At 43.0% G+C, this 25,783-nt stretch overlaps 1 protein-coding gene across 1 annotated transcript in view; it reads left to right on the top strand.

Annotated features, from left to right (window-relative positions):
• Positions 1-25,783, top strand: part of LOC144696347 (protein kinase C-binding protein NELL2-like) — a 303,704-nt gene that overhangs the window by 118,691 nt on the left and 159,230 nt on the right. The window contains exon 13 of the mRNA XM_078567565.1: positions 1,777-1,902. Within this exon, the coding sequence (XP_078423691.1) occupies positions 1,777-1,902 (126 nt within the window). The remainder of the gene's footprint in view (positions 1-1,776; positions 1,903-25,783) is intronic.

A 25,783-nucleotide genomic window follows, 5' to 3' on the forward strand; every position in this document is an offset into this window, starting at 1 on the left:
GCCTGCTGCCCTGCTCATCACTAACTAATTTGAACAAATGTACTAAACACCTAACTTACATACTCAATGGACTGGTGCCTGTTGTGTTGGTGTAGGACGCCTAGAAAAACGGTCCCATGGATTTAGCAGCAGGTCCAAAGCTTGTGCAGATGGGTGTAATTCAGTTTGCTTTGCACTCGTTTTACACTCAAAATCAAGTTTAAAGCATGTCAATTTCTATCCCATTTAATTTTACCACAAGCGTTTTTTGCATTATTTAGCCAAAAGCGTCATAACATTTTGAATATTCTTCATCTATCAATGGGGAAAGGCAGAAGTCCAGTTTGCACATTACTATTAAATATTAGCTCTCCCCATCTTCTGCCCTTGGCTGGAATCAATGCCCATTGCTACAAACATAGTGAGGTCGTTACGATGTTGCAAATGTAATGGGGAACAAATTTACAGTGTGAAGTAAAATACATTCAGAATTTTTCCAAGCATTCTAAAATCTTTTTTTTGCATGTATTTATATTTCATGTTTAAAAATGGTACAAAGCAGTTTTGGCTTTATACTGACACTAAACTTGGAGTGTAAATCAGTTATAAAGGCGTGAACTGATTCCAAAGCAAAATGGAGTGAACTTATTTTTGCTCCACTGTCGGCTTGGTTTCAGACGACAGATTCAGGCTGCCTTTTCACTATGACTGCAAAGTTGATGTGAAGCCAAACTGCACCGCATTGATGCTACTATTGTTGTGTATATGTACCCATTTTCTGTTGAAAAGCGTTTCAGTGTACCGTCCAAATATGTTAATCAGCAATGAAGACTCCTGCTATTTCCATTTGAAGAATCATGAATGAATCATGAATCATGATTGAGAATATGTGAAAATGGGATAAATGACCATTTTAGTTATTTCTGTTGTAGTTCTGCTGATTGACTTGTGAAGTTACAGTGGGAGATTGGGACATACCCTGCAGAAATTCAGGGTCTGGTATCTAGCTTCAGCTAATATGTAGCAGCAAACAATGATAGTCTCCTTTTTATCTTTATTTGAATATTTTCCATTTTGCTTGCAATTTACTTCCCTTCCTGAATCTTTGTTACCATTCCATTGAAAATGGACAGTCCACCCTTAAGGACCCCACCCCTTGGCCATTCTTCACCTCTGAGGCCAGGGAGTGAGTGTCACTGTCAATAGGTTACATTGTAGGCTTCACAGCTGTGCCCAATCCTGCCCTTACCTATTGTACATCGAATAAGGTAGGGGCACCAAGACCAATTATAGTGTCCCTATGATCCCAAACTGAGAGTGAGTAACTCAGCACAGGCCAAAGATTGACTATTGGACCTTCTCGGTTTGTGTGGCTCACCTAAGCGCTGCCTTAATGAGCCATCGACGGCAGAGAGTTAGTGCCTCTCTGTAACAGTGCACTAGGAAATGACAGTCAATATTGGCGTGCACTTTTTATAGTTTCATCATTAAGAGGAAACAAAGAAATCACAAAGTGCCCTTTCAGCCACAGCTCTCTTAACATGTCTTTGTGTGGATTCCAAAGACAGTTTAATAGAGAGGGTCAAAGAGATTGGTAGCAACCTTCTCCCACCTATTGGTTTTCTACTGGCTTCTTTCTTAATGGGGGAGGATTGAAATAGTTCTGCAGAACTGCACAGAAACACTAGCCCAATTTTTTTTCTCTTTATTTATTTGCAATAACATCATCCAATTGTTTCAGTGCTTTGGAGGAGCTGATTTCACTGATCCTCGTTATTAAATTGTTTCGATTCATAGATATTGATGAGTGTGCCCAAAATAAACACTACTGTCGAGAGAATACCATCTGTGTGAACGGTGCTGGATCCTACATCTGTATCTGCAAAACGGGTTATATTAAGGTTGACGACTACTCCTGTACGGGTAAGAATTATGTCAATAAGTGCAATCATTCAGCAGTTTGAAAAACCGTTTTAAAGCACATCTACTGCTTAACATTTTGACTTGGTTATTGCCCATGACAATAACACTCCGCCTAAAATTCTGAACCCTTTGCATCATCATCAAATAGGACCACAGAATCGTACAGCACAGGAGGCTGCCATTCGGCTCGTTTTGTCTGTGTCCGCACTTTGTAAATGCTCTGCAATCAATCCCATATAATGAGCCAGTCCTTATATTTCAAAAGGGGCACATGATGACATCAGCGGCACAACTTTATGTCCCACGCCAGGTGTGTGCCAGACCTGATCGGGCGTAAAATAGTGCGTGATGACGTCGGGCGAGCGTCCCAACGTCATTGTACAACTGCGCGGTATTTTGGTCAGCGGGCGCACATGAGAGTTGGCAGCACGCCCGCTGACAATTAAGAGGCCTGTTAAGGCCATTAAAATTTCAATTAATGTGGATTTTTCGCTGCCTGTCCAACATTACAGTTGGTGGGCAGGCCAATCAGCCAGGCGGCCCTTGCATTTTTGAGGAAACCTCATCCAAGGGCAGGATGTGGTTTCCGATATTAACTTTAAAAAAAGACGTCTGGGCAGAATTTTTATTACCTACGTTCAGGTAAGTGACATTATGTGGGCCTCATTTTTTTCAGAATTTAATAATCTGAATTTTTGATTTCTAAATTCTTCAGCTCCCTGAGGCGGCCCTCTGCCCCCAGGGAGCTTCCATTACGCGCTCCCCCGCGCCCACGCTCGCCCTCTACCCGCCCCCACCCCCCAACCCGGCAGTGCTGAGCTTTTCAGTGCGCCTTTCAAGCTGGCTTGGCTGTTAATTGGTCAACCGGCGTGAAATCGTGGATGGGGCCTGTTTCCCAGCCGCTCCCGAGCCTGCCCAACGCGCCCTCCCCATGACCCGAAAATCCTGCCCCAGGTGTAAGGGTTACCACTATTGCCAGTTATCACCATGTTTTTAACCACTTATTGATTGCCTACTATTGGGGTAATTTTCACTTTGAGTGCAAGCAGAAAACTGGCAGTTATGGATCAGCTTCACATTATGCATCTCAATGGCAACACTTGAATTTTCTAACAATACATTTGCTAGGTGATGCAGCCATGTCGGGTGGCAGCTACATGTTGGCAAAATATTCACCTGCAATTAACAGATCTTCCCTAATCACCCACAGACAGCGGGAGATCATTCCATTGCAAGGATTGGGAAAGGATGCAAATTTTTATTGAAGGAGTTAGAAATGCACCTGAAAGCCCTGGTGCAAGACTGGTTCCTGTAGCAGAAATGAATAAATAATAAACTTTTCTCACCCACTCCAGGCAGATAAACAAAGAGATTTGTTCCCCTCGCAGATGCTTGTTAAGTAACTCTTCCTGTGCATGTAAATGGGAGAAGGATGGTTCAAAGCCACATGATTTTAGGATTATTTTGTTCAGGGTAGATTGGTGTCAGGGATGAGGTGAAGCCACATTATGTCCAACTGCTATTCGTATTTTGAGAGAATACAGAAGGAACTGGAACATCCAGACACCTAAACCTGAGCCTGCTCACTGGGTTATAAAAAAAATCATGTAATGTTCCTGGTAAAAAAGTGAGCAAAGTGACTGAATAGGTGGGAGGAATGTACTTCTGGAACAGTGTATAAACACATTTTAACAGCAAAGTACATAAAGAAATCCTTGTATATGCATGTTTTTTGTATCAAAGATACTTCACAGAATGCAGATAATGTAACTTGTTTCAATGCTTTTACACACACGCACACACATGTACACACACGCGCACACACGGGCACACGCACAATTGCACACATGCACATACGCACACATGCGCACACACATGCTACTTGCATTGCTCCTTAAGATGATCTTATCAGCTGCTGCTGCTGTTTCTCCACTGTTGAATATTTTGTGAAGCAGTGCTTTGTAGAAACAGCGAGCTGGATTTTACGCACACCCACCCTCCACACCCTGCCCTGGGCATGTTTTTTGTGGGAATAAAAAAAGGCTCACTGCCTTCCCAACCTGGTCCTCATAATACAGTAGGCAGGCGGGCACCGGATTCGGCAGCCTGCCCACCATATTGACGAGCAATTGAGCTATTACCAGGCAGGTTGACCTGAATATTACACTGCCCATGCCATAAGATGGTTGGCATGGGCGGGCGAGTGGGAGTGGGTAGACGTTTTTTAAGCAAACTGCTTAAAAGGCGGGAAGGGGCGTGTATCCTTTGAGCAGGTGCTCTGTACGCATTGGGGGCAACCCCTCAACATGTTAACACACCCCCCCAACTTGGTTTCTGCCCACTTGGCCTCCAAATGCGTGGATGAGCAATACCCCACCATTCCCCCTAACCCCTGTAACATTTATCCCAGCAAGTCATGGCATGCTCTGTCAATGCCCAATGATACAGTGAACCCAAGAAACAAAAATCTAGGCACTAATAGGAAGCTGTAGCTTGCTACCTCATTAAATGTCTTCAACTAACATTGAAGGTTTTGGGAAGCTCATGAACTCAAGCTCTCGGCTATAGCGGAGAGTAAAAGAGAAGGATATGCTCCTGAAGAAAAACATTGGTATATTTAGCTTTAAAAAGAAGAAAAGTGCCATTGGTAAGTTTAATCAATGTTGTCAATTTTGTATTTTTTAAATATCCTTAAATTGCTACAAATTTTGAGGCTGTACAGGACATTGGTGAGACCACATCTGGAATACCGTGTACAGCTTTGGTCTCCTTATTTGAAAAAGGATATAATTGCATTAGAAGCAGTTCAGCGAAGGTTCACTCAACTCATTCCTGGAATGAATGGGCTATCTTATGAGGAAAGTTTATTTAGGTTGGACCTTTACCCATTGCAGTTTGGAGGAATGAGAGGTGATCTTATTGAAACATACAAGATCTTGAGGGGACTTGACAGCGTAGATACCAGAAAGATGCTTCCTCTTGTGGTGGAGATTAGAACTAGGGGACACAGTTTAAGAATAAGAGGTCTCCCTTTTAAGAGGAGAATTTTTTTTCTCTCAGAGGGTTGTTAGAGTGTGGAATTCTCTTCCCCAGAAAACATTGGAGTCTGGGTCATTGAATTTATTCAAGGCAGAGTTAGTAGATTTTTGATAGACTAGGGAGTCAAGGGTCATGGGAGCAGACAAGAAATTTGAGATGTGACCACAACCAGATCAGCCATGATCTTATCAGACTCGAAGGGCTGAATGGCCTACTCCTGCTCCGAAGTCCTACATTCCTAAGTAAACTTAAACTGACAAATATACGGTGACATTAATATAAGTCCAAGATAGCAGTTACGTAAATTTCCATAAAACATTTCAACCATCAGTTCAGATTTTTTTAATCAATAGCATTTGCTGGTTGTTTTAGTTCCAATGTAGCTATCACAATGATCCTTGACCAGACATCCAAAATTTTGGCAAGATTCAGTAAGGGACCAAACACATTTTGTTCAAAGTTCAACCATATTGCTGTGGGTCTGGAATCACATGTAGGTCAGACCAGGTAAGGATGGCAGATTTCCTACAGGAAATTAGTGAACTAGATGGTTTTTTATGACAATCAACAATTGTTTCATGGTTATCATTCCAGATTTTTTTTATTGAACTCAAATTTCACCACCTGCCGTGGTGGGGTTTGAACCTGGGTCCCCAGAGCATTATTCTGGGTTTCTAGATGACTAGTCCAGTAACAATACCATTATACCACCACCTCCTCTCCCTGTACAAGGTCAGAAAGACAAAACAATTAATTTACAATATTTATCTTATATTAACCTTGAACGTTAGAGTATGAGGTATATATGAATTAACAGGCAAACTATTATCGCACTGCATAATAAATGGCTGATGTAAGCAGGGCATAGTCTTGGATTTCTCAACAACCCACCCAGAAATCAGTAAACAATGTGAGACAATTAATCTGAAACTCTGCCTCTCTCACGCGGGACTTCAGTCTTCACCTTTGAAGATTTAACCTTGGAATCCTCTCCGCAAGTTGCTCCAACTTGGACGGTATCAACAACAGCCACCTCGCAGGGTTTCAACCTTGTCTCCTGAGATTCCGATCCCCTGGATTCCTGAGTATGCACTTAAGCGCAATTTTAGATCTTCGGCCGTACCAAGCAGAACACTACTGCTCCAAAGAGGGTACCTTTTCCCCAACAGCCCTCAACTTGGGGTCACCAACCTTCCTTTGCCTTCTTGGCTCTTCAGGGCTTCTCACGAGCCTGCTTCGATTACACGGGCTTCACCTGAGTTCTCATCAATTACCAGGGCTTCCCCGAGCCCTCTTTGATTAGTAGGGCTTCTCCTGAATCCTCTTCACTTAAAGTCTGATAACTGCAGCCCTTTACCTAATTTTTAACTTAACTGGGACCCCTTCCCGTCCCTCTCCGGGACCCTTCTTTTGGGACCTCTCACTGTCCCCTCTCCCTTTGAGTCCTCTTCCTGACCCTGCTTGGGACTTCAATGGCGTGCCCGCCCCCCCCCCCCCCCCCCCCCAGTCATATGACCCAGGTTTATGCACCATTATTCTTCCTGCACAGGTGTGCTGGGCCTAAAGAGCTCAAAATGCAGATCTGCGCACGTACAGCCTGCTCCCGGTCTGCACATGCGCAAAAGTTCTGAGGTCTGTTGGGAGTTGAAGTTCCCGACCCCCGCTCTCCAACGAGGTAAGTGTAGTTCTCATAACACTATTCTAAATTTTCTTTGAAAGTTTATGTACCATTTTGCATGCTCATGATTGCCGTATTCCCCAACAGTGCACTTGTGATTTGTTGCTGTATCATGAAATGACAATCAATAAGGTGCAACTGTGATAAAGAAATTTGTAGTGGAAATCTGCCCAAGGGAATATCCCCTGCTCACTTCTTCATGCTTCCAAGTCCTATGCTTTCCTCTTCAGTTGCTTGAAGGGCATCCCATTTTCAACTTCAATGAACAATGAGCAATGTGACTACGGTAAAAAGTACATGAGATGATTTGCCGTTGCCTTCCTTCTGTGTGCTTAAAGGAAACGCAAGTCCTCTTCCGGAATCCTTCACCTGAAAGTGGCTGTTGTCCCTCAAGATTCTACCTCTTCTGCCATCGCCACCGAAAATCCACTGGTTCCACCGCTGGTCATGGCTCATAACCTGACCCTTAGCTGGGCCTGGGGCGAATCACAAAAGGGCAGGGACAACCATCCTCTGAGGTTTCAAAAGACCCTGCTACCCTCCCGAAATTTGTAGGAGCTCAATAAACATAATTGGAAATGCCATTTAGAAGAATGATGACCAAAACGTACCTTAGGCAATAGACTATTTATAAAAACGCTCCAATTGTTAACAGTGAGTTGGGCAGTAACTTAACAATGATAGAAACAATGGCCTGAATCTTCTGGTCAGCGTATGGGGGTGGGCCCAGCTTGCTGAAGCGTAAAATGATGCACAGTGATGTCGGGCGTGCGTCCCGACGTCACCGCGCATCATTCAGATCTTCAGTTCGGCGGGCATGCACCGGAGTCGGCTGTCACATGAGGGGACACGTCTGAATAAAGTTTTTTCTTTATTTTAATTCTTCATAATCAAACTAATCCCCCTGAGGCCGCTCCATGTCTGAATATTTAAATGGGGCGGGATGACGTCGGGGGTTCCTCCCAACGTCATCCCACGTCATTTTCACATCGGCGAGCGGGCCCCGCCCCCTGCTCACCGACGGGAAAAATCTGGCCTATGACTCTATGGCCAGAATCTTTGGGTCGGCGAGCAGGAGCGGGGCCCACTCACCGACGTGTAAAATGACGCTCGGTGACATCGGGCGTGCGTCCCGACTTACCGCATGTCATAAAGATGTTGAGTTCGGTGGGCGCGCACTGGAGTCGGCTGCGTGCCTGCCGAACTGTCAAAGGCCTACTGAGGCCATTTAAACAGCAATTAAAATAATTCACTGAACTGCCTGTCCAACCTTAAGGTTGGCGGGCAGGTGAAGAGCCCAGGCGGCCTGCACAGGCCCCGACTCAGCCTACTCCCCCCACCTGCACAGGGAGCGCTCAGTGCTTCCAGGTGCGTGTCACACTGGGTGTGACTTAATTGCCCCGCCGACGTAAAATGGCGGCGTGCAGCTGATCACTGGCGGCGATCAGCTCTGCGCCCGCTCCTGCCCAACCCCACCGATGGGGACAAAATTCTCCCCTATGAGTCTATGCTCCAGTTTATCCCAGACAGCCACCTATATCTGGCAAGTGATGCTATTTCCCATTACCATTGGTGTTCATTACAAAGACAGTGCTTATATCTGAGCCTTAGGCAGTTCAGCAGCTGTTTGCACCCTGTTAAAGTGCAATTACCTGTCATTAAGTTCTGTGATGGTTGTATTGTTGCATTTGTCTGCCGTGGTTTGATCTATTCCCCCAAACCTGAAGTATTGCAAGGGAAAGCAGCAAGCGTGTTTAAGAGCTTTGTTCTTTATAATTAGGTTTGCTAATGATTCTGGCACACAGGACCAGAGTATTGAACTTTCCATGACTGGTTGATCTTAGTGAAACCTACTCCTTGTAATACTTGCTTTCTCTCTCTCTTGCTATTGTTGTCAAGTTTCACAGGGGGAAAAAAACTGTAAGGAATTTGTGGATCATTATTCAAGCTTTGTCAATGGCACACCTAATGCCTGCTGCTTAGTAAAAGTTTTTAATGCAACATTTAATTGTGCCAAAAATGGTATCCTACAATTATATAAAAGCAAAATACTGCAGATGCTGGATACCTGAAGTAAAAACAGAAAATGTTGGAACAATGCAGCAGGTCTGGCAGCATCTGTGGCGAGAGAAACAGAGTAAATGTTTCGAGTCCAAATGACCCTTCTTCAGAGCTTCACAGATGCTGCCAGATCTGGTGCACTTTTCCAGCATTTTCCGTTTTTATTTCTGGTATCCTACAATTACTGGGCAGATTTTGTACCTACAACAATGGCACACTATTAATGTTCAGGTTTTCCAGTAAGTTCAGGCTACTAAGAGATGCACCATGAGGTGTGAATGTCCAGGCTGGTCGACATATGCCGCTCTCCCATTTACTTTGCACTGACGGCATCTCACCGTTAGCCTCCCAGTTAATTTTAGGTACTTATGAGGTTTGGTCATTAATTCACCGTTAAACTCATCGCGGAAAGTTAGGGCTTGTAATTCAAAGCACAAGTTTCTTTTTAACAGTGTGATAATTGTTAACGCAATGCCCGTCACCTTCTCTTGCCCAGAAATTGAACAGTTTAAATCGGGGTGTCTAATTCTTCCAGGTGCTAAATAGTTCATTGGGATTTTATTTACGTCAAATTTTTAATTTAATTTATTTTCTTATTTACCCTTTATCTATTTCTATCTCTGACTCAATCTAATCTTTCTTTTTCAGTTGCTGATTTTTTTTTTCTTTATTCTTTCATGGGATGTGGGCATCGTTGACAAGGCCAGCATTTGTTGCTCATCCAGAATTGCCCTTGAACTGAATAGCTTGCTAGGCCATTTCAGAGGGCAGTTAAGAGTCAACCATATTACTGTGGGTCTGGAGTCACATGTAGGCTGGACCGGGTAAGGGCAGCAGATTTCCTTCCCTAAGGGGCTTTAGTGAACCGGATTTGTTTTTACAACAATCGATGATAGTTTCATGGTCACCATTACTGAGACTCGCTTTCAATTCCATATTTTATTAATTGAATTTAAATTCCACCAGCCGCCATGGTGGCATTCTCACCTGTGTCCCCAGGGTATTAGCCTGGAGCTCTGGATTACTAGTCCGTTATCACTATGCTACCATCTCCCCATAAATTTGATTTGACTGTAATTCACGCTCCTCCTCATTTGTTCCTCTGCTTCTTTCTAAATCTCATTGGCTAAGGAGATACACTGTTGGTTCTACCTTTAACCAAGGTCTCAAGTGCCCTGTTGTCCTCACCATGGCTGACATGCACACAAAAGAGTTTTTGAGCTGAAGGGTGCAGACGAATGTCTAATGGGGCATGCCTAGAGATGCCCATTATCACATTGGCATTTCAGAATTATATAAACCATTTTTACTGAATCCTTGGCACAAGATTAGTCAGGTCCTTAAATGTACTCTTGTTAGAATTTCTCTCCTTATCCCTGATTTATTGAGCATAGATAATTGGTTGCAATAAATGTGGACACGGTGCCTGTAAGGTGCCACTTTCTGATCTCTACTTTAGAGAATCACCAATATTCTGTTTAGAAATTCAGCTTAAAATTGATCTAACCCAAATACCAGCATGTACAAGGGACAAAACACATTCACACAAATGTGCCCCCTCTAAACAGTGGGGGCTGTATAAAGAATGCAAGAACTCAGGAATTAAGAACAGTAATAGGCCATTTGGCCCCTTGAGCCTGCTCCGCCCTTTGATATAATCATAGCTGATCTGATTGTGGTCTCAGCTCCACTTTCCTGTCTACCCACTGTACACTTAGATTCTTGATTGACAATGGAGTCAATCTAACTTTGCCTTAAAAATATTCAATGACCCTGCCTCCACTGCTTTCTGCGGAAGAGGATTCCACAAACTAACAAAGCTCAGAAAAAAAAATTCTCCTCATCTCTGTCTTAAATCGGAGACCTCTTATTCTTAAACTGTGTCCCCTAGTTCTAATCTCTCCCATAAGGGGAAACATCCTCTCAGTCTCCACCCTATCAAGTCCCCTCAGGATCTTATATATTTCAATAAAATTGCCACTCACTCTTCTAAACTCCAATCGGCATAGGCCCAATCTGTTCAACTTTCCTCATAAGACAACTCCTTCATCCCAGAAATCAGTTGAGTGAATCTTCTCTGAACTGCCTCTAATGCAATGGAAACCAAAACCAAGATGCAGTCTCACTAGTGCCTTGTACAGCTGTAACAAAACTCTCCTATTTTTATACTTCGTTCCTCTTGTAATAAACACCAACGTCCCATTTGCCTTCCTAATGACTTGCTGTACCTGCATGCTAGCTTTTTGTGATTCTTGTGCCAGGACAACTAGTACATGAATCTAAAACATTTATAATGATGATTATTCCAAAACTTAAAAAAAAAACCACTCACATTTCCCCCAAATCTTAGGGCCTTGGAAAACTGCAAGGGTTACAAGGAACAACTGGGCAGGCAGGCAGCCAGACCACAGTTTCGGTAGAACATGGCCCTGTTAGGTACCCGCCCCTCCAGAAGCCTGCAAGGCATTTTTTTTGCATCTCCTTACACTGTGCAAATATCAGAAGAGATGGGACTCGTGCAATGATGCCACCAGTTAGGAATGCTAATGGCAATCGATTGCAGAGTTGCTGTTCAAATAGAAGCAATTCTGGATACTGACGATTTTCATTACAGCATCTACAATTATAAATAAGTACTCCTTGATTCAAATGAGAACACATTCTCAGCATGAAGCATTGTCATAAACACTGCTAACTTTAAAACACATCCTCTAAATTGCAAAGCAAAGTTTCAAAATGTTCTTCGGCATAGGGCATGATGGCGACCTGCCCAATCTCCTGATTATTGAAGAGCCCCTCTGCTGATACATGCATCAGGTCCATTTGTGGTCAGCTGGCATTCTGTTGAATTAGGATCAGCATCCTTCACAAGTTCTGGATGCCGACCTTGGCATCTCAATACCATCATATAACTATTACCAGCTGTGAAGTGGCATGCCATGTAGATCCTTTCCTTGGCATCTGTTGTGAACACATATGGCTCCTACCACAATACACTGTGTTGACAGGTTCATCTATGTTTCTCATAGTACTTGCAGGTGTGCAGTCTTGGCACTGTTGAAAAATTAATCCTCATCAAGTAAGACATCATTGATGCAAATGGGAATAGAACACAAAGATGCTCAGTTTGAAATATTGCATCAGAAATTAATCTGTCATTTTGCCTATACTTATCTTTCTGGATGCAATCTCCAACTCTACTCATTTGCAAATTACTAAACTCTTCTTTTGTCTCAAGACACTGTTGGGTTTTAATGCATTAAATGCTAATTTGCTTGCCCTTTACCTTCAACCTATTTTCAATAATTCAGTAATGTGACTTCCCAAAGACAAACTGGTTTACAAATCTCCAAATACTACTCTGGGTAAGTCACTAAATGTGATGAAAAGATCAGACCGATACAAATACTTCTCACAATTCATGATTTTTGATGTATGATTGGGCCTGTAAAAGTAGACTGTGCAAATTTTAAAATTTTACCAATGATAACATTCTTCCAGCTTCTTTTGTTTTGGTAGACTTTAAGGTTTATTCACATTTTATTTAGAACCATAATTACTACTGTTTGAACAGTGACAGTTCGACTTAATGCACTCCTTTCCCCTCCATCCCTAGCCTCAAGTTAGGATGGTTTAACAATACGATAGCAGCAGGAGTACATTAAGAGTGTTATCCAATGAGAATGGATTATCATTAGGATTCAAATACCTTTGATTAGAAGTGCTACTCCACTGGTTATCAAACAACATAACATGTACTGTTTTCTCCACCTCATTATAATTACTTGCAAAATACACAAGAGCTTATTGCCAGACAGTGTTCAGTAAACTACAAGAACTGAATATCACTAATATCTTATCAATGATCCTCTATCACAATTATAATAATAAGCATGATAAAGGTAGCTCAACAAATAAAATTAATAACGGTCTCTATCAATAATAGTAGAGGCAAGTAGAATTTAGTGCTACAATAAGACCCTCCTTAAATAAGGCTAAGGAATTAATTATTTCCTTCTCAACCAGCAATCTCAGGTTCAGTTTAGCATATATTAGGTATAGTGTAAACTGTGTATCTACAGTTTTATAGGTTGACAATGGCTTTCAAAGTCCAATGTTTTCATTGTTTGTAAGCAAATTGTTTTGCCTGACATGTCTGTGCATCAGTCTCATTACCTTACCTACTGCAAGATTGTCGAGATTGGAGAAGGTTTTAGGCATGGTCCCCATTTGAGAGTTTGTGGCAAAATTTGCATTTCTGCTTTAAAATACTTTTGAAAACAAGAGAACAGAGGAGGTAAACTGAAGGATTGACAGTGTATTCCTCAGCTACGATGAAGGAAAGTGTGATCTGTTGGATATGAAGAAACAAGTACTATTAATTATTAATCCTGCCATTCCTATTTGGGTACTAGCTATGTGCTTCTGGTGTGGGTGAGATGGAACAAATGGTGGTTTAACAAAGGGTTTCTAGGGTTCAGTGACTAACTCAAAGCAGCTGACAGGAAGGCATTGGTCCTTTAATTCTGACCTCAAACAGCACTCATACATTTTTTTATTCATTCATGGGATGTGGGCTTTGCTGGCTGGGCCAGCATTTATCGCCCATCCCTAGTTGCCCTTGAGATGGTGGTGGTGAGCCACCTTCTTGAACCACTGCAGTCCATGTGGTGTAGGTACATATACAGTGCTGTTAGGAAAGGAGTTCCAGGATTTTGACCCAGTGACAGCGATATATTTCCAAGTAAGGATGGTGAGTGACTTGGAGGGGAACTTCCAGGTGGTGGTCCTTTCCTAACAGCACTGTGGATGTACCTACACCACATGGACTGCAGTGGTTCAAGAAGGCGGCTCATCACCACCTTCTCAAGGGCAACTAGGTTTCCATCTAACTGCTGTCCTTGTCCTTCTAGATGGCAGTGGTCATGAGTTTGGAAAGTGCTGTCGAAGGGGCCTTGGTGAATTCCTGCAGTGCATCTTGTAGATGGTACACACAGCTGCTACTGTGCGTTGGTGGTAGAGGGAGTGAATGTTTGTGGATGTGGTGCCATTCAAGTGGGCTGCTTTGCCCTAGATGGTGTCAAGCTTCCTGAGTGTTGTGGGAGCTGCACTCATCCAGGCAAGTGGGGAGTATTCCATCACACTCCTGACTTGTGCCTTGTAGATGGTGGATAGGCTTTGGGGAGTCAGGTGGAGAGTTACCCGATACACGATTCCTAGCTTCTGACCGGCTCTTGTAGCCACAGTATTTATATGACTAGTCCAGTTCTGTTTCTGGTGAATGGTAACCCCCAGGATGTTGATAGTGGGAGATTCTGTGATGGTAATGCCATTGAATGTCAAGGGGTGATGGTTGGATTCTCACTTGTTAGAGATAGTCATTGCCTGGTACTTGTGTGGCACGAATGTTACTTGCCACTTGTCAGCCCAAGCCTGGATATTGTCCAAGTCTTGCTGCATTTGGATGTGGACTGCTTCAGTATCTGAGGAGTCGCGAATGGTACTGAACATTGTGCAATCATCAGCGAAACATCCCCACTTCTGACCTTATAATGGAAGGAAGGTCATTGATGAAGTAGCTGAAGGTGGTTGGGCCGAGGACACTACCCTGAGGAACTCCTGCAGTGATGTCCTGGAATTGAGATAACTGACCTCCAACAACCACAACCATCTTCCTTTGTGCTAGGTATGACTCCAACCAGTGGAGGGTTTTCCCCCAGTTTTGTTATGGCTCCTTGTTGCCACACTCAGTCAAATGCTACCTTGATGCCATGGGCAGTCACTCTCACCTCACCTCGGGAGTTCAGCTCTTTTGTCTATGTTTGAACCAAGGCTGTAATGAGGTCAGGAGTTGAGTGGCCCTGACGGAACCAAACTGGGCGTCAGTGAGCAGGTTATTGCTAAGCAAGTGCCACTTGATAGTACTGTTGATGACCCCTTCCATTCCTTTACTGATGATCGAGCGTAGACATATGGGGTGGTAATTGGCTGGGTTGGATTTGTCCTGCTTTTTATGTACAGGACATACCTGGGCAATTGTCCACATAACCGGATAGATGCCAGTGATGTAGCTGTACTGGAATAGCTTGGCTAGGGGCACGGCAAGTTCTGGAGCACAAGTCTTCAGTAATATTGCTGGAATATTGTCAGGGCCCATAGCCTTTGCAGTATCCAATGCCTTCAGCTGTTTCTTGATATCACGTGGGGTTAATTGAATTGGCTGAAGGCTGGCATCTATGATGCTGGGGACCTTCGGAGGAGGCCAAGATGGATCATCCACTTGGCACTTCTGGCTGAAGATTGTAGCAAATGCTTCAGCCTTATCTTTTGCATTGATGTGCTGGGCTCCTCCATCATTCAGGATGGGGATACTTGAGCCTCCTCCTCCTGCGAGTTGTCTAATTATCCACCACCATTCACGACTGGATGCGGCAGGACTGCAGAGTTTAGATCTGACCCATTGGTTGTGGGATTGCTTAGCCCTGTCTATCACTTGCTGCTTATACTGTTTGGCATGCAAGTAGTCCTGTGTGCAACAGTGATATTTCCATTCCAACCATTCTTGTTGTCCCTATAAATGGGATTGGTCAAGTAATCATCTTTAGTGCCAAACTGGACTTATATGCAAGGAATGTGAATAGAGAACATTCAAATTCTCAAGTTGAATTACAGAACTAGGCATAGGTTGCGCTTGGCAATGCTCTGATGCTTGATTATAAATGGAAGTTTTTTCTTTGATTTAATGTTTAGTTTTGACAGTTTGGCTTTGGTTGTATGCACTTGCTGAACGGGAGAGTATTTACAGCTCCAATGGCATTTTATTTACATTTGTTCCCTGTCCTGCTGGCTGATATGCAAGTTGAACTCGTAGACCTTGGGAAGCAGCTCAATAGTTCAACAACACTGGGTTGCTTTTTATATTATTTTTAGAAAGATATGTTTCAATGCCTCAATAGAGACATGCAGTACAAATATTTCTATGGCTGTTAATAAATATAATTTTTTAAAATTCATTTATGGGATGCGGGTGTCGCTGGTTAGGCCAGCATTTATTGCTTGTCCCTAATTACCTTTGAGAAGGTGGTGGTGAGTTGCTGCCTTGAACCGCTGCAGTCCATGTGGTGTAGGTACACCCACAGTGCTGTTACAGAGGGAGTTCCATGACTTTGACCCAGTGACAGTGAAGGAACGGTGATATCTTTCCAAGTCAGGATAGTGAGTGGCTTGGAGGGGAACTTCCAGGTGGTGGTGTTCCCATGTGCCTGCTGTCCTTGTCCTTTTAGATGGTAGCAGTTGGTTTGGAAGGTGCAGCCTAAGGAGCTTTGGTGAGTTCCTACAGTGCATCTTGTAGATGGTACACACTGCTGCTACTGTGCATCAGTGGTGGAGGGAATGAATGTTTGTGGAAGGGGTGCCAATCTAAATAATGATATTATTAAATGGTGAAAAGGCTAATCTAGTGCTATCAGCTGTTAATCTAACATTTAAGAGAAGTGTCAAAGTGATACAGAAGGCAAGAAGGAAAGTGACCTACATTTGTATTTTAGTTTTTTTTTATTCATTCACGGGATGTGGGCTTCGCTGGCTGGGCCAGCATTTATTGCCATCCCTTGTGCCCATCCCGAGTTGCCCTTAACGTTTTTTGACCATAAATTCAGTTGATACCAGGTTGAAATAAAACCTGCTTACCAAATTTATTTTATACATTGAATTATTTGAATATTGCAGAAAAGGGAGAGGTTGGTGAAGCTTTTTGTCCAGCACTCATCAGGAGAAATGTAAGAATGATAAATTTCAAATGTTAACAACAATTTATACCACAGGGGAAAAGGATGCTGACTGGTTGGCAAGTCAACTCTGGTTGGCCAAGGCATTGCCGTAGGGAGTGCTGCCAGAGGGCTGACACATCAGCAGCACCACTGGGAGCAGTGGCTACTGCTGGGACTGCACCCGGAGAATGTGGGTGCATCAATGGTTGGTCAGGCAGACCCTCGTGAGGAGGGGAGGTGGGGTATCACTGAGAGCATGTAGTGTTGCTGCCGCTGGGGACACATCCATGGCCCTTGGAGAGCCTAAAGAGGAGGCTGCATTTGGTAGTCTCCTCCAGGGCATAACAGAGAAATAATGGGCTCTGGTGCTTCTCCTGTTTCTGGGCCCTTTATTCACCACCCCCTGCAATAAATCCCCCACCCCCTTATCTCTCTCCCTTATGTACCCCCCCTTATCTCCCACCTTCTCTCCCTCATCTCCTGCCCTCCCTTCCTTATCTCCCACACCCCCACCCCACACATTTAACCCTAAGACAAACGTATCACATTTTAGCAAAGGAGGAGCTGTGTCCCGAAAGACCCCTGCCCTCCCCAGCAGCTTGTTATAATAACTCCTCACTGTTTAAATACCTGTCCCTTAATTCCCAATAGCTTAAGTGAGAGCAAAGTAGAGGCTGAAAGGCGTGGTGGTCTGCAGCTGACCCTGAATCCCAACTGATCTGTACCAGTGTCTGCTGCTCAGGCCTAAAACCAGTCCTATATTTGAGTCAGCATTACCCAAACAACTAGTTCAGAGAGTTACCTAAAGGGCTAGGTAGGAGCAATTCTACCCTACGGTCTTTCTGTATAAGTAATGCAGAGACAGTGCTGGCTCTCACCAAATTGCTTATTATCTTTATATTGCACTCATCTTTATTCTTTTTGAATTAATGATATACACTGTAGAGTTTATTGCAAGGTATGAGTCCTTGTCAAATAGCACTTGTTAGATCTTTGTTGGGAAGTGTCGCTACAGCCAATCATGCAAGAAAGGCATTCATTTATGTCACACTTTATCGAAACTCAGAAACATGACAGACTTAGTGTTCAATGAATCACATGGTAGTTATTTAAGGGGAAATGGCTAGTTTGTATACAGCAAGATCCCATAAAGAGCAATTAAAATAATGACTAGTTAATACTTTTTGTTTAGTGACAGCCTTGAGCCCAAGGCCCGCTAAGGCATGGGCCCTGGTGTTTTGCATCTTGTGCACCCCAACTCTCCCGGTCCCTGGTCTCTCCACATGGTGGAGAGCCCTCAGCGCACTGGTTAAATGCCAGCGGAGGCAGGAAGAGGCCCTTAATATTGGATATTTAAGTGGCTTAATTGGGCTCCAGGCAGACGGGCTACAAGATCCTTCCTTCCACTGACATGATGACATGGTGGTAGCAAGATGACGTGCACACCACCCACCACCTTCCTGCACCATCTCACCAGCCTTCCCACTTCCCAGCCCAATGTTTCAGGCTCATGAACCTTCCACAGAACCGGCTTGACTATAACATTCAGCATCTGTTAAGAAAGATCTTAAAGGAGAAGAATTCAGAGTTGGCATTATGTTTCAAAATAGGTTTTGTTTTGCATTAACTGAAGAAAATTTTAAGCAATAAGTATCTGTGTCCCGCTCCCAGTTGTTGGCTGTGATCACTTGGAACTGCTCACTAAACCATAAACTGAACTATTCAACTGCCAGAGGAACAAAGATCATCTGTTGATGGTGAGGCAATCGGCTTATGGTGGCAGCAATTCCATGTATCGTGGAGTAATGTTAAAGCTGAAGAACGCCATTGAGCCTCACTCCTTAGAGTACTGCATGCAGTTCTGGTTGCCATACTATAAGAAAATATAGAGGCACTGGAGAGGGCGTAGAGGGGATTTACAAGGATGATACTGGAAATATTAGAGTATATATATCAGGAAAGGATGACTAGGCTGGTTCTCTATTCTCTTGCAAGAAAGACAGCTGATGTGACCTGATAGAGGTTGTTAAAACTATGAAAGGTTTTGATAGAGTGGATGCAGAGAGAATGTTTCCTCTTGTGGGAAGAACAAAACTAGAGGTCATCGATATAAGATAGTCAACAAGAAATCCAATAGGGAATTCCTGGGAAATTCCTTTACCCAAAAAGAGGTGCGAATGTGGAACTTGTGGCCACAGGGAATGATGGAAGCAAAGAGTATAGCTGCATTTAAGGGAAGGCTAGAAAAACATGAGGGATAAGGGAGTAGAGGTTTTTGAGTAGAGATTTAGATGAGGAAAGATGGAAGGAGGCTCGAGTGGAGCAGTCCATGTCCAAATGCAGCAAGACCTGGACAATATCCAGGCTTAGGCTGACAAGTGGCAAGTAACATTCGTGCCACGTAAGTGCCAGGCAATGACTATCTCCAACAAGAGAGAATCTAACCATCGCCCCTTGACATTCAATGGCATTACCATCACAGAATCCCCCACTATCAACATCCTGGGGGTTACCATTCACCAGAAACTGAACTGGACTAGCCATATAAATACTGTGGCTACAAAAGCATGTCAGAGGCTAGGAATCCTGTGACGAGTAATTCATCTCCTGACTCCCCAAAGCTTGTCCACAATCTACAAGGCACAAGTCAGAAGTGTGATACTTTCCCCTTGCCTGGGTCAGTGCAGCTCCAACAACACTCAAGAAACTCGACAATATCCAGGACAAAGCACCCTATCCACAAACATTCACTCCCTCCACCACCGATGCACAGTAGCAGCAGTGTGTACTGTCTACAAGAAGCACTGCAGAAACTCACCAAAGCTCCTTCGACAGCACCTTTCAAACGCATAACCACTGTCATCTAGAAGGACAAGGGCAGCAGATAGATGGGAACACCACCACCTGGAAGTTCGCCTCCAAGTCACTCACCATCCTGACTTGGAAATATATCGCCGTTCCTTCACTGCTGCTGGCTCAAAATCCTGGAACTCCCTCCCTAACAGCACTGTGGGTGTGGCAGCACCACATGGACTGCAGCAGGTCAAGAAGACAGCTCACCGCCACCTTCTCAAGGGCAATTAGGGGTGGGCAATAAATGCTGGCCTAGTCAGTGAAGCACACATCCCTTAAATGAATAAAAAAAACACTGGCATGGACTAGTTGGGCCAAATGGTCTGTTTCTTCACTCTATATCCCATGTAATCCTTTGTAAACCCCTACTTACTTATTCTCATTGAATGCACTGAAACAACATCTAAGCTCATTATGCTGTTTTATAATAGTGTCGTATGTGTAAGGCTCCTGGTTACACTATGCATTTTGGCATCACAACAACGTTATAACTGGAGCTTTATAAACTGTAAATTTTTCAACTTAATATTCAACACTTGGTAATGTCAAGCACCACTTAACGATATCAATCCAGAATAGGACAGTCTGTAATTAAAGGCTTGGATACAACAAATCATTTAATCGAGACAGAAAAGTATTCACTTGACATAATTTTTTAACACAATTATCTTAGATAACAGGAGGGAATATGCAATAAAACCAATGTTTTTCTAAAGTTGTAAAGTTTGGTAAAGAGAAATGTTTCCTGATTAAATTTCCATGTAAGTGTACTAATTTGTAAATACAACCAATTGCATTTGGAAAGCACTTTTAAGGTAGAAACAATTCCAAGGTGCTTCACAGAGATGTAATCAGTCAAAAGACAGAAAACAACAGCTTACTTACAGAACATCTGTACCGCAAAAAGTATTTTTGGCATGTTATGTGGCAAAATAATGAGCCACAAATGTAACAGTGACAAAGCTATCATTGTTAACCTAAGTGGTTGCTCAGGCCACAGAGAAATGGAGAGGCTGAGATATCAAAGAGGATTTCACAGCTTTTCTATCACCTAATGCACACTTGAGCAATCTACCTTCAGTAACCTGCAGTTAACTCCATGTTTAAATGCCTGCATCCAAGGGACAGAATTTCAGATAGCAACAGTGTGTGGGAGAGTTACACAGTCGGGAGAAATAATGCGTGACACTTCACCATTATCTGTGTATGTGGGTGTTTTAGATTAATACAGAATGTCAAAGTACAACCACAGCAGCTCTTGTGTTCTTGACATAGATGGAGAACTCTGATCTAATTATGAACAACTTTCATGGTGCTGCTGCAGTTAGGATATTATAGCCAGCCGAGCGCTCAGCTAGGTTTCATCAGTACTGTGAGCAGTGGTCCCTGGCATACAGTCAGCCATTCAGTGCAAGTTCACAGCTCTGCAAGCTGTATGGATCTGGAATTGAAAATCTATCAATAATGAAGGACTGAATATTCTCAGATTGTTCTTTCTGACCTGGAGGTTGTCTTTACGATTGACAACCACAGTGGAGAATGGAAATGGCAACAGAGTAAAGAGTCTATTTATTTAGCTCTGAAGTCGTTGTAGGTTATTACAAAATGGCCTTTAATAAAAAAAATGCTCTGCTTGCCTCCAGCTTTAATGAGTCCAGGACAGGAGGAAGAAAATTGTTTTTTTACCTGTTGCCAAGTAAACAGTTGGAATTATTCATCACTGAGCAGATGTTGATCTTGTTGAACGCTGAATTCAAAGAATGATAAGTTCAGGTGAGCTTTCTTGAGGATTTCTACTCTAATAGTTATTCGAGTCACCTTCATTTCTTTGCCCCAGTGTGGATCGATGTGATTTCTAAGCCAACAAATGCAACATTTATAACTGGAAAGCCTTTGCAGCTGTCTCAATGAGGATGAGAGGCCAACGTTCACATTCAACCTTGCACTATAGAGTCCTAAGGGAGTATTGAACCATTGGTTCTGTCCTACAGATGTGATGCTTAACCCAAAACTCCATCTGCTCTCAGGTGGATACAAAGGATCCCATGGCACTATTTAAAACAAAAATGCTGAGGAGTTCTCCTGGTGCCCTGGCTGACATTTATCCCTTAACTAATGCCATTACACCAGATAATTGTTTAGTTAACTCATGGCTGTTTGTGGAATCTTGCTCTGCGTAATTAGACCTTGCATTTCCCCACATTACAATAGTAACCATGCCTCACAAGTACCTAATTGACTGAGATGTTTTGGGACATCCTGAGTGAAGGGCACTATATGAATGCAAGTTCTTTCTTCTGACTTTTGAAATGGTACAAGAATATCTTTGGGTCACATTAATATGTTCCCACAATAGCACGCATAGAATACAAATAATCTTGTTCTGCCAGGAAATAGGATAACTGCCATAAGCATCTCCTAAATATAAAATAAATCAGTTGTGAGACAAATTTTCATGCAAAGAAAATTAGGACAGCAAAATCTGGCTCCATAGTGCTGGTAGGTGTTGTGCTGCGGGTCCAGGTTCCGTTAAAGAATGGCATTGGTGCCACTCTCAACCATTCCAGCTTAGACATTGCTGAGCACAATGTTTTTGAGGGTAATAACATAGGTGTTATATTTTTTGCACTAGAAGTATACAGAGCAGGCAGATGGTCAAGTCAGCCATTGTCAAATGCTGGTTTAATACCAGACCTACCATTTTGGACCTCGCTGTTCTAGGTACCACCCTCTCAAACACACACAGCTGACCATGTGTTCAGCAGCATGAAGAGGACACCCCACCACCAGTGCTATTTAAAGGCATCATCATACAACCTGCAGGTTCATTGCTTATTGCTTTCTACAGGTCTTGCTGAGTTTGTAGAAGTGTTCGGTTGTTGAAAAAGTTCAGAAAAGCTGCTGAAGTCTGCAAGAAGCGGTGCTGGGTGTTAGGAAGGTGCAGGCTGCTACTGAAAGCTCTTCGAGTACACCATTGCTCCTTGCCCTGGGGAGGTTGCAGTTCCCCTTGTGTTATAATTTCAGATGGTGTTGCAGCAAAGAAGTGAAGCTGCTCTCAGAAGGAGGAGGAGGAAGAGGGCTCTGAGCAGGTGGCCTTACCCATCAATGGACTTAAGGAAACAGTTCCACCTGCACCTGTACCAGGGAGCAGTGTATTTGGTGGCTGTGCTTCACCAAGGAGGTGGTCACAGTACTGCCAGGCCAGCAGCCTCAAAGCAGGGCAATGATAGTGCTGTGAGTGGTAGTCCAGCTTACTGTGGCCCTGCACTTTTTCCACAAGTGGATCCTTCCTGGCTGGAAACAAACAGTTTGCTATCCATTGCTGCAATTAAGGGGTCACAGAGGACCTGTATGCCAAGAGAGGGGTCTTCATTGTCTTTTTAAACAGAATGAAGCAGGAGGAGTGAACACGTGGCTTTACCAACATAACGGGCTTCTCCATAATGCACAGTGGCATCAACTGCGCACACATGGCATTGGGGGTGCTGGATCTCATTGTTGAGTTGAACACCATAAAATATATGAGTCACTTGTATAATGTATAATTGGTGGACGACCACATTATGCTGGTGAATGCCAGCTATCCTATCAGCAGTCATGATTCATTTATTCTGTGCCAGTCCTCTGTGCCAGCAATCTTTCAACCATCATGTCGAACCAGGGGGTGGCTTCTTGGTGACAAGGGATTTCTGCTCCACATCTGGCTGATGACATCTCCCTTCCACGAACCATGTGGCCAGAATTCAAATAATGAGAAAGATGTTGCCTGGAGGGAGGACATTGAGCAGAGCTTTGGGTGCTGAGCCAACAGTTCCACAGCTTGGACTGATCAGGAGAATTCTTCCAGTACTTGGCGGAGTGCATAAACAGACCTGGAGTAATTACAGTTCAAAAGGTGACCCATGTTTATTTATTAATAACATTAGAGCCAGAAGTGAGCAAACTTAAACAATGGATGACCCATCCCTGAGTTTTTGGTAGGGACAGGAGGTCGACAGTTATTTCAATAAGGGATTTGGATTATTCATGTAGTTCTCAGATCAAAGAAGCTAAAAGCACCTTTGTAAACAAGGGGATTTCATGGTGGAACCAGAAAGTCTGGAAAGAGGGCCATTAACTCTACTAGAGGTATAAATTATTCATGCAGGTCCCAGAATCAAAGAGTTGTTTTGAAAGTAAAAGGTAATTGGTTTAAATTTCTGTTTGGAACATCCCAGGTATGCCATGATGCTACGGAGATAGGTTATACAGGGAGCTACTCTTGGTGGTTTTGGGTTTTTCTGTGTGTATTTGCACTGAGAAACAGGCAGTCGGCAGTTCAGCTTGGGAACAGGCAGGGAGTGAGAGAAATCTGCCAGGAACTTAAAACAGCTGTGGAACCAAGGGCTGAACAAGAGCTGTGGAACAGACCGGGAGAAAAGCAATCTTTGTCTGTCCAAAGCCAGGGCAAGGGGCATAGAAGCCATTAGGAACTAGGGGTGTTCCTAATTTTTAAAAATCACTGAGCATGAATGTAGTGAGGCACAAGATTGAGCTCAGAAGTCCATAGTCATGCAGTATTGAAGAGAAGTTGGAGGTTCACTTATCCAAGCAAATAGAAGGATCCCCATGAAATCTCTTACCTTGGAGAATAGCTGGAATACTAAAGAGAAATCAAAGTGAATTCTGGAGAGCAGTGGCATACTTAGTTTGGGTCCAAAAAGAGAAGTGAATGAACCCTCATGATCTCAATGTATAAGGGAACTCTTGTGAAGAATTAGGAGGCAAAAGGGGAACTGTATTTTCAAGTCTTGACAAACTATAGTGTTAAGTTAGTCGTGCTTGCTTTGTTTTTTTACATACAGCAAAGTTTATTTTTGTTTAAAAACATGAAATCTTGTAGGGTAAATTCTTTCAGTTGATAACCGTTTGTTTGAATTTCTCTTTAAACTTTTATGGCCTCTGTAGAGATTGTAACTAAAGAGATTGTCTGTGAGCACTTCATTAGGCTCTGGTTCTCCAGAATGAAACCCCAGCTCCCTGTTGTGCAGTAACAGTAACCAACCTTATCATCCCTGTGTGACAGACCAGCACAACATCATCTTGGCCACAATGCTGACATAAAAATTACTACTAAAAACCGGATTCATGCCAACTTTATCCAACAAAGCATCCAATATTCAAATAATCACCCCTTCTGCATTCCCTTAGTGCCAGTCTTGTTGATGCCTTTACCAGGACCAGTGCTGATATAAAGTGCTACCCGAGTGACTCCAGCATGACTGGCGGAAGGCTAATACATTTAAGAAACAGTCTATGGAGGATGAAGGCTTAATTTTAAAGTTTACTATACATTTCCTAGTATCTAATTATATCAAAACTGAGGTAAGTTCACTTCACAACTAAAAAAAATGCTCAAATTAAAAGAATTAGCATTCATCATGCAGAAACATCATTCTTCTAAACATTGACTGAATCTTAATGTGTACTTAGATCTGAAATGTCATTTTCCTCAGTGCGACTCCCATTTCGCATAAGGTTTAATTATCGGCTATATGCTTCTAAAATGCACTGTTATGCTGAACTGCCGAAATAAATCCCACCAATTATTTATGTTGCTAATTGCATTTCAGCTTGTAAGTGGGAAGTTTTCCAGTTGCCTCACCTCCCTAAGTTATTGATTTAATTTACTTTTAATGATTCTGGCAGTAACCATTACTGCTGGGCAGAATTACTAGAGAGGAGCGGTTAATCTGCCACCAGTGGCCTGCCACTTACAATATTTTCCCACTATTAGTGGATCCACCATAATGCTACTGCCAGTCAGAAATTCAATTGCTGGAGTTACGTTTCACAATCTTGTGTATTTCTTATGAACATTTTTATATTATATACCCTAGGTACAGTAGACAAATCTTAACTGTAAACGAGGACAACTAGAAATTTAGGGGCAAAGCAATCTTATTAGAGTTGAAATGAGGATGTTAATGTTTTACAAAGTCGATGTTGAAGAGGATCAAAATGGGACAGGCTTGGGACGGAAAGCATCGGATCTCAGTCATGTCATTATTCTGTGGAGTTTGTGACAGATGTCACAGCCAGCCTTGATATTTACAATGGGTAATTATACTGGATTGAACTAATCGACAAGTTGTTTTGTACACTAAGAGAAAAGTTGAACAAAGCAATGGCTGGGAATTACCGTCCCCGCCACTAGTGGGCATCGTTGCAGGTGGGATGGGAAAATTTGGAGAGCCAATGCCCACTGGTCTTGGGGCTGGAAAATCCCACCGGATAGAACCTAACACCATGTAGTGGGAACTTGGTGGACTGAAATGATTTTTTTTTATTATGCAATAGCTTGAATTGAGATGTGTATACAGTTCAAGAATGATGAAAACAGGCCTGGATTAAAAACAGAAAATGCTGGAAACACTCAGCAGGCCTGACTGCATCTGTGGAAAGAGAAACAGAGATAATGGAGAGAATTTTCTCCCCGTCG

Source organism: Cetorhinus maximus, chromosome 22, assembly GCF_964194155.1.
Source record: "Cetorhinus maximus chromosome 22, sCetMax3.hap1.1, whole genome shotgun sequence".
In the NCBI taxonomy this organism is placed as follows: domain Eukaryota; kingdom Metazoa; phylum Chordata; class Chondrichthyes; order Lamniformes; family Cetorhinidae; genus Cetorhinus; species Cetorhinus maximus.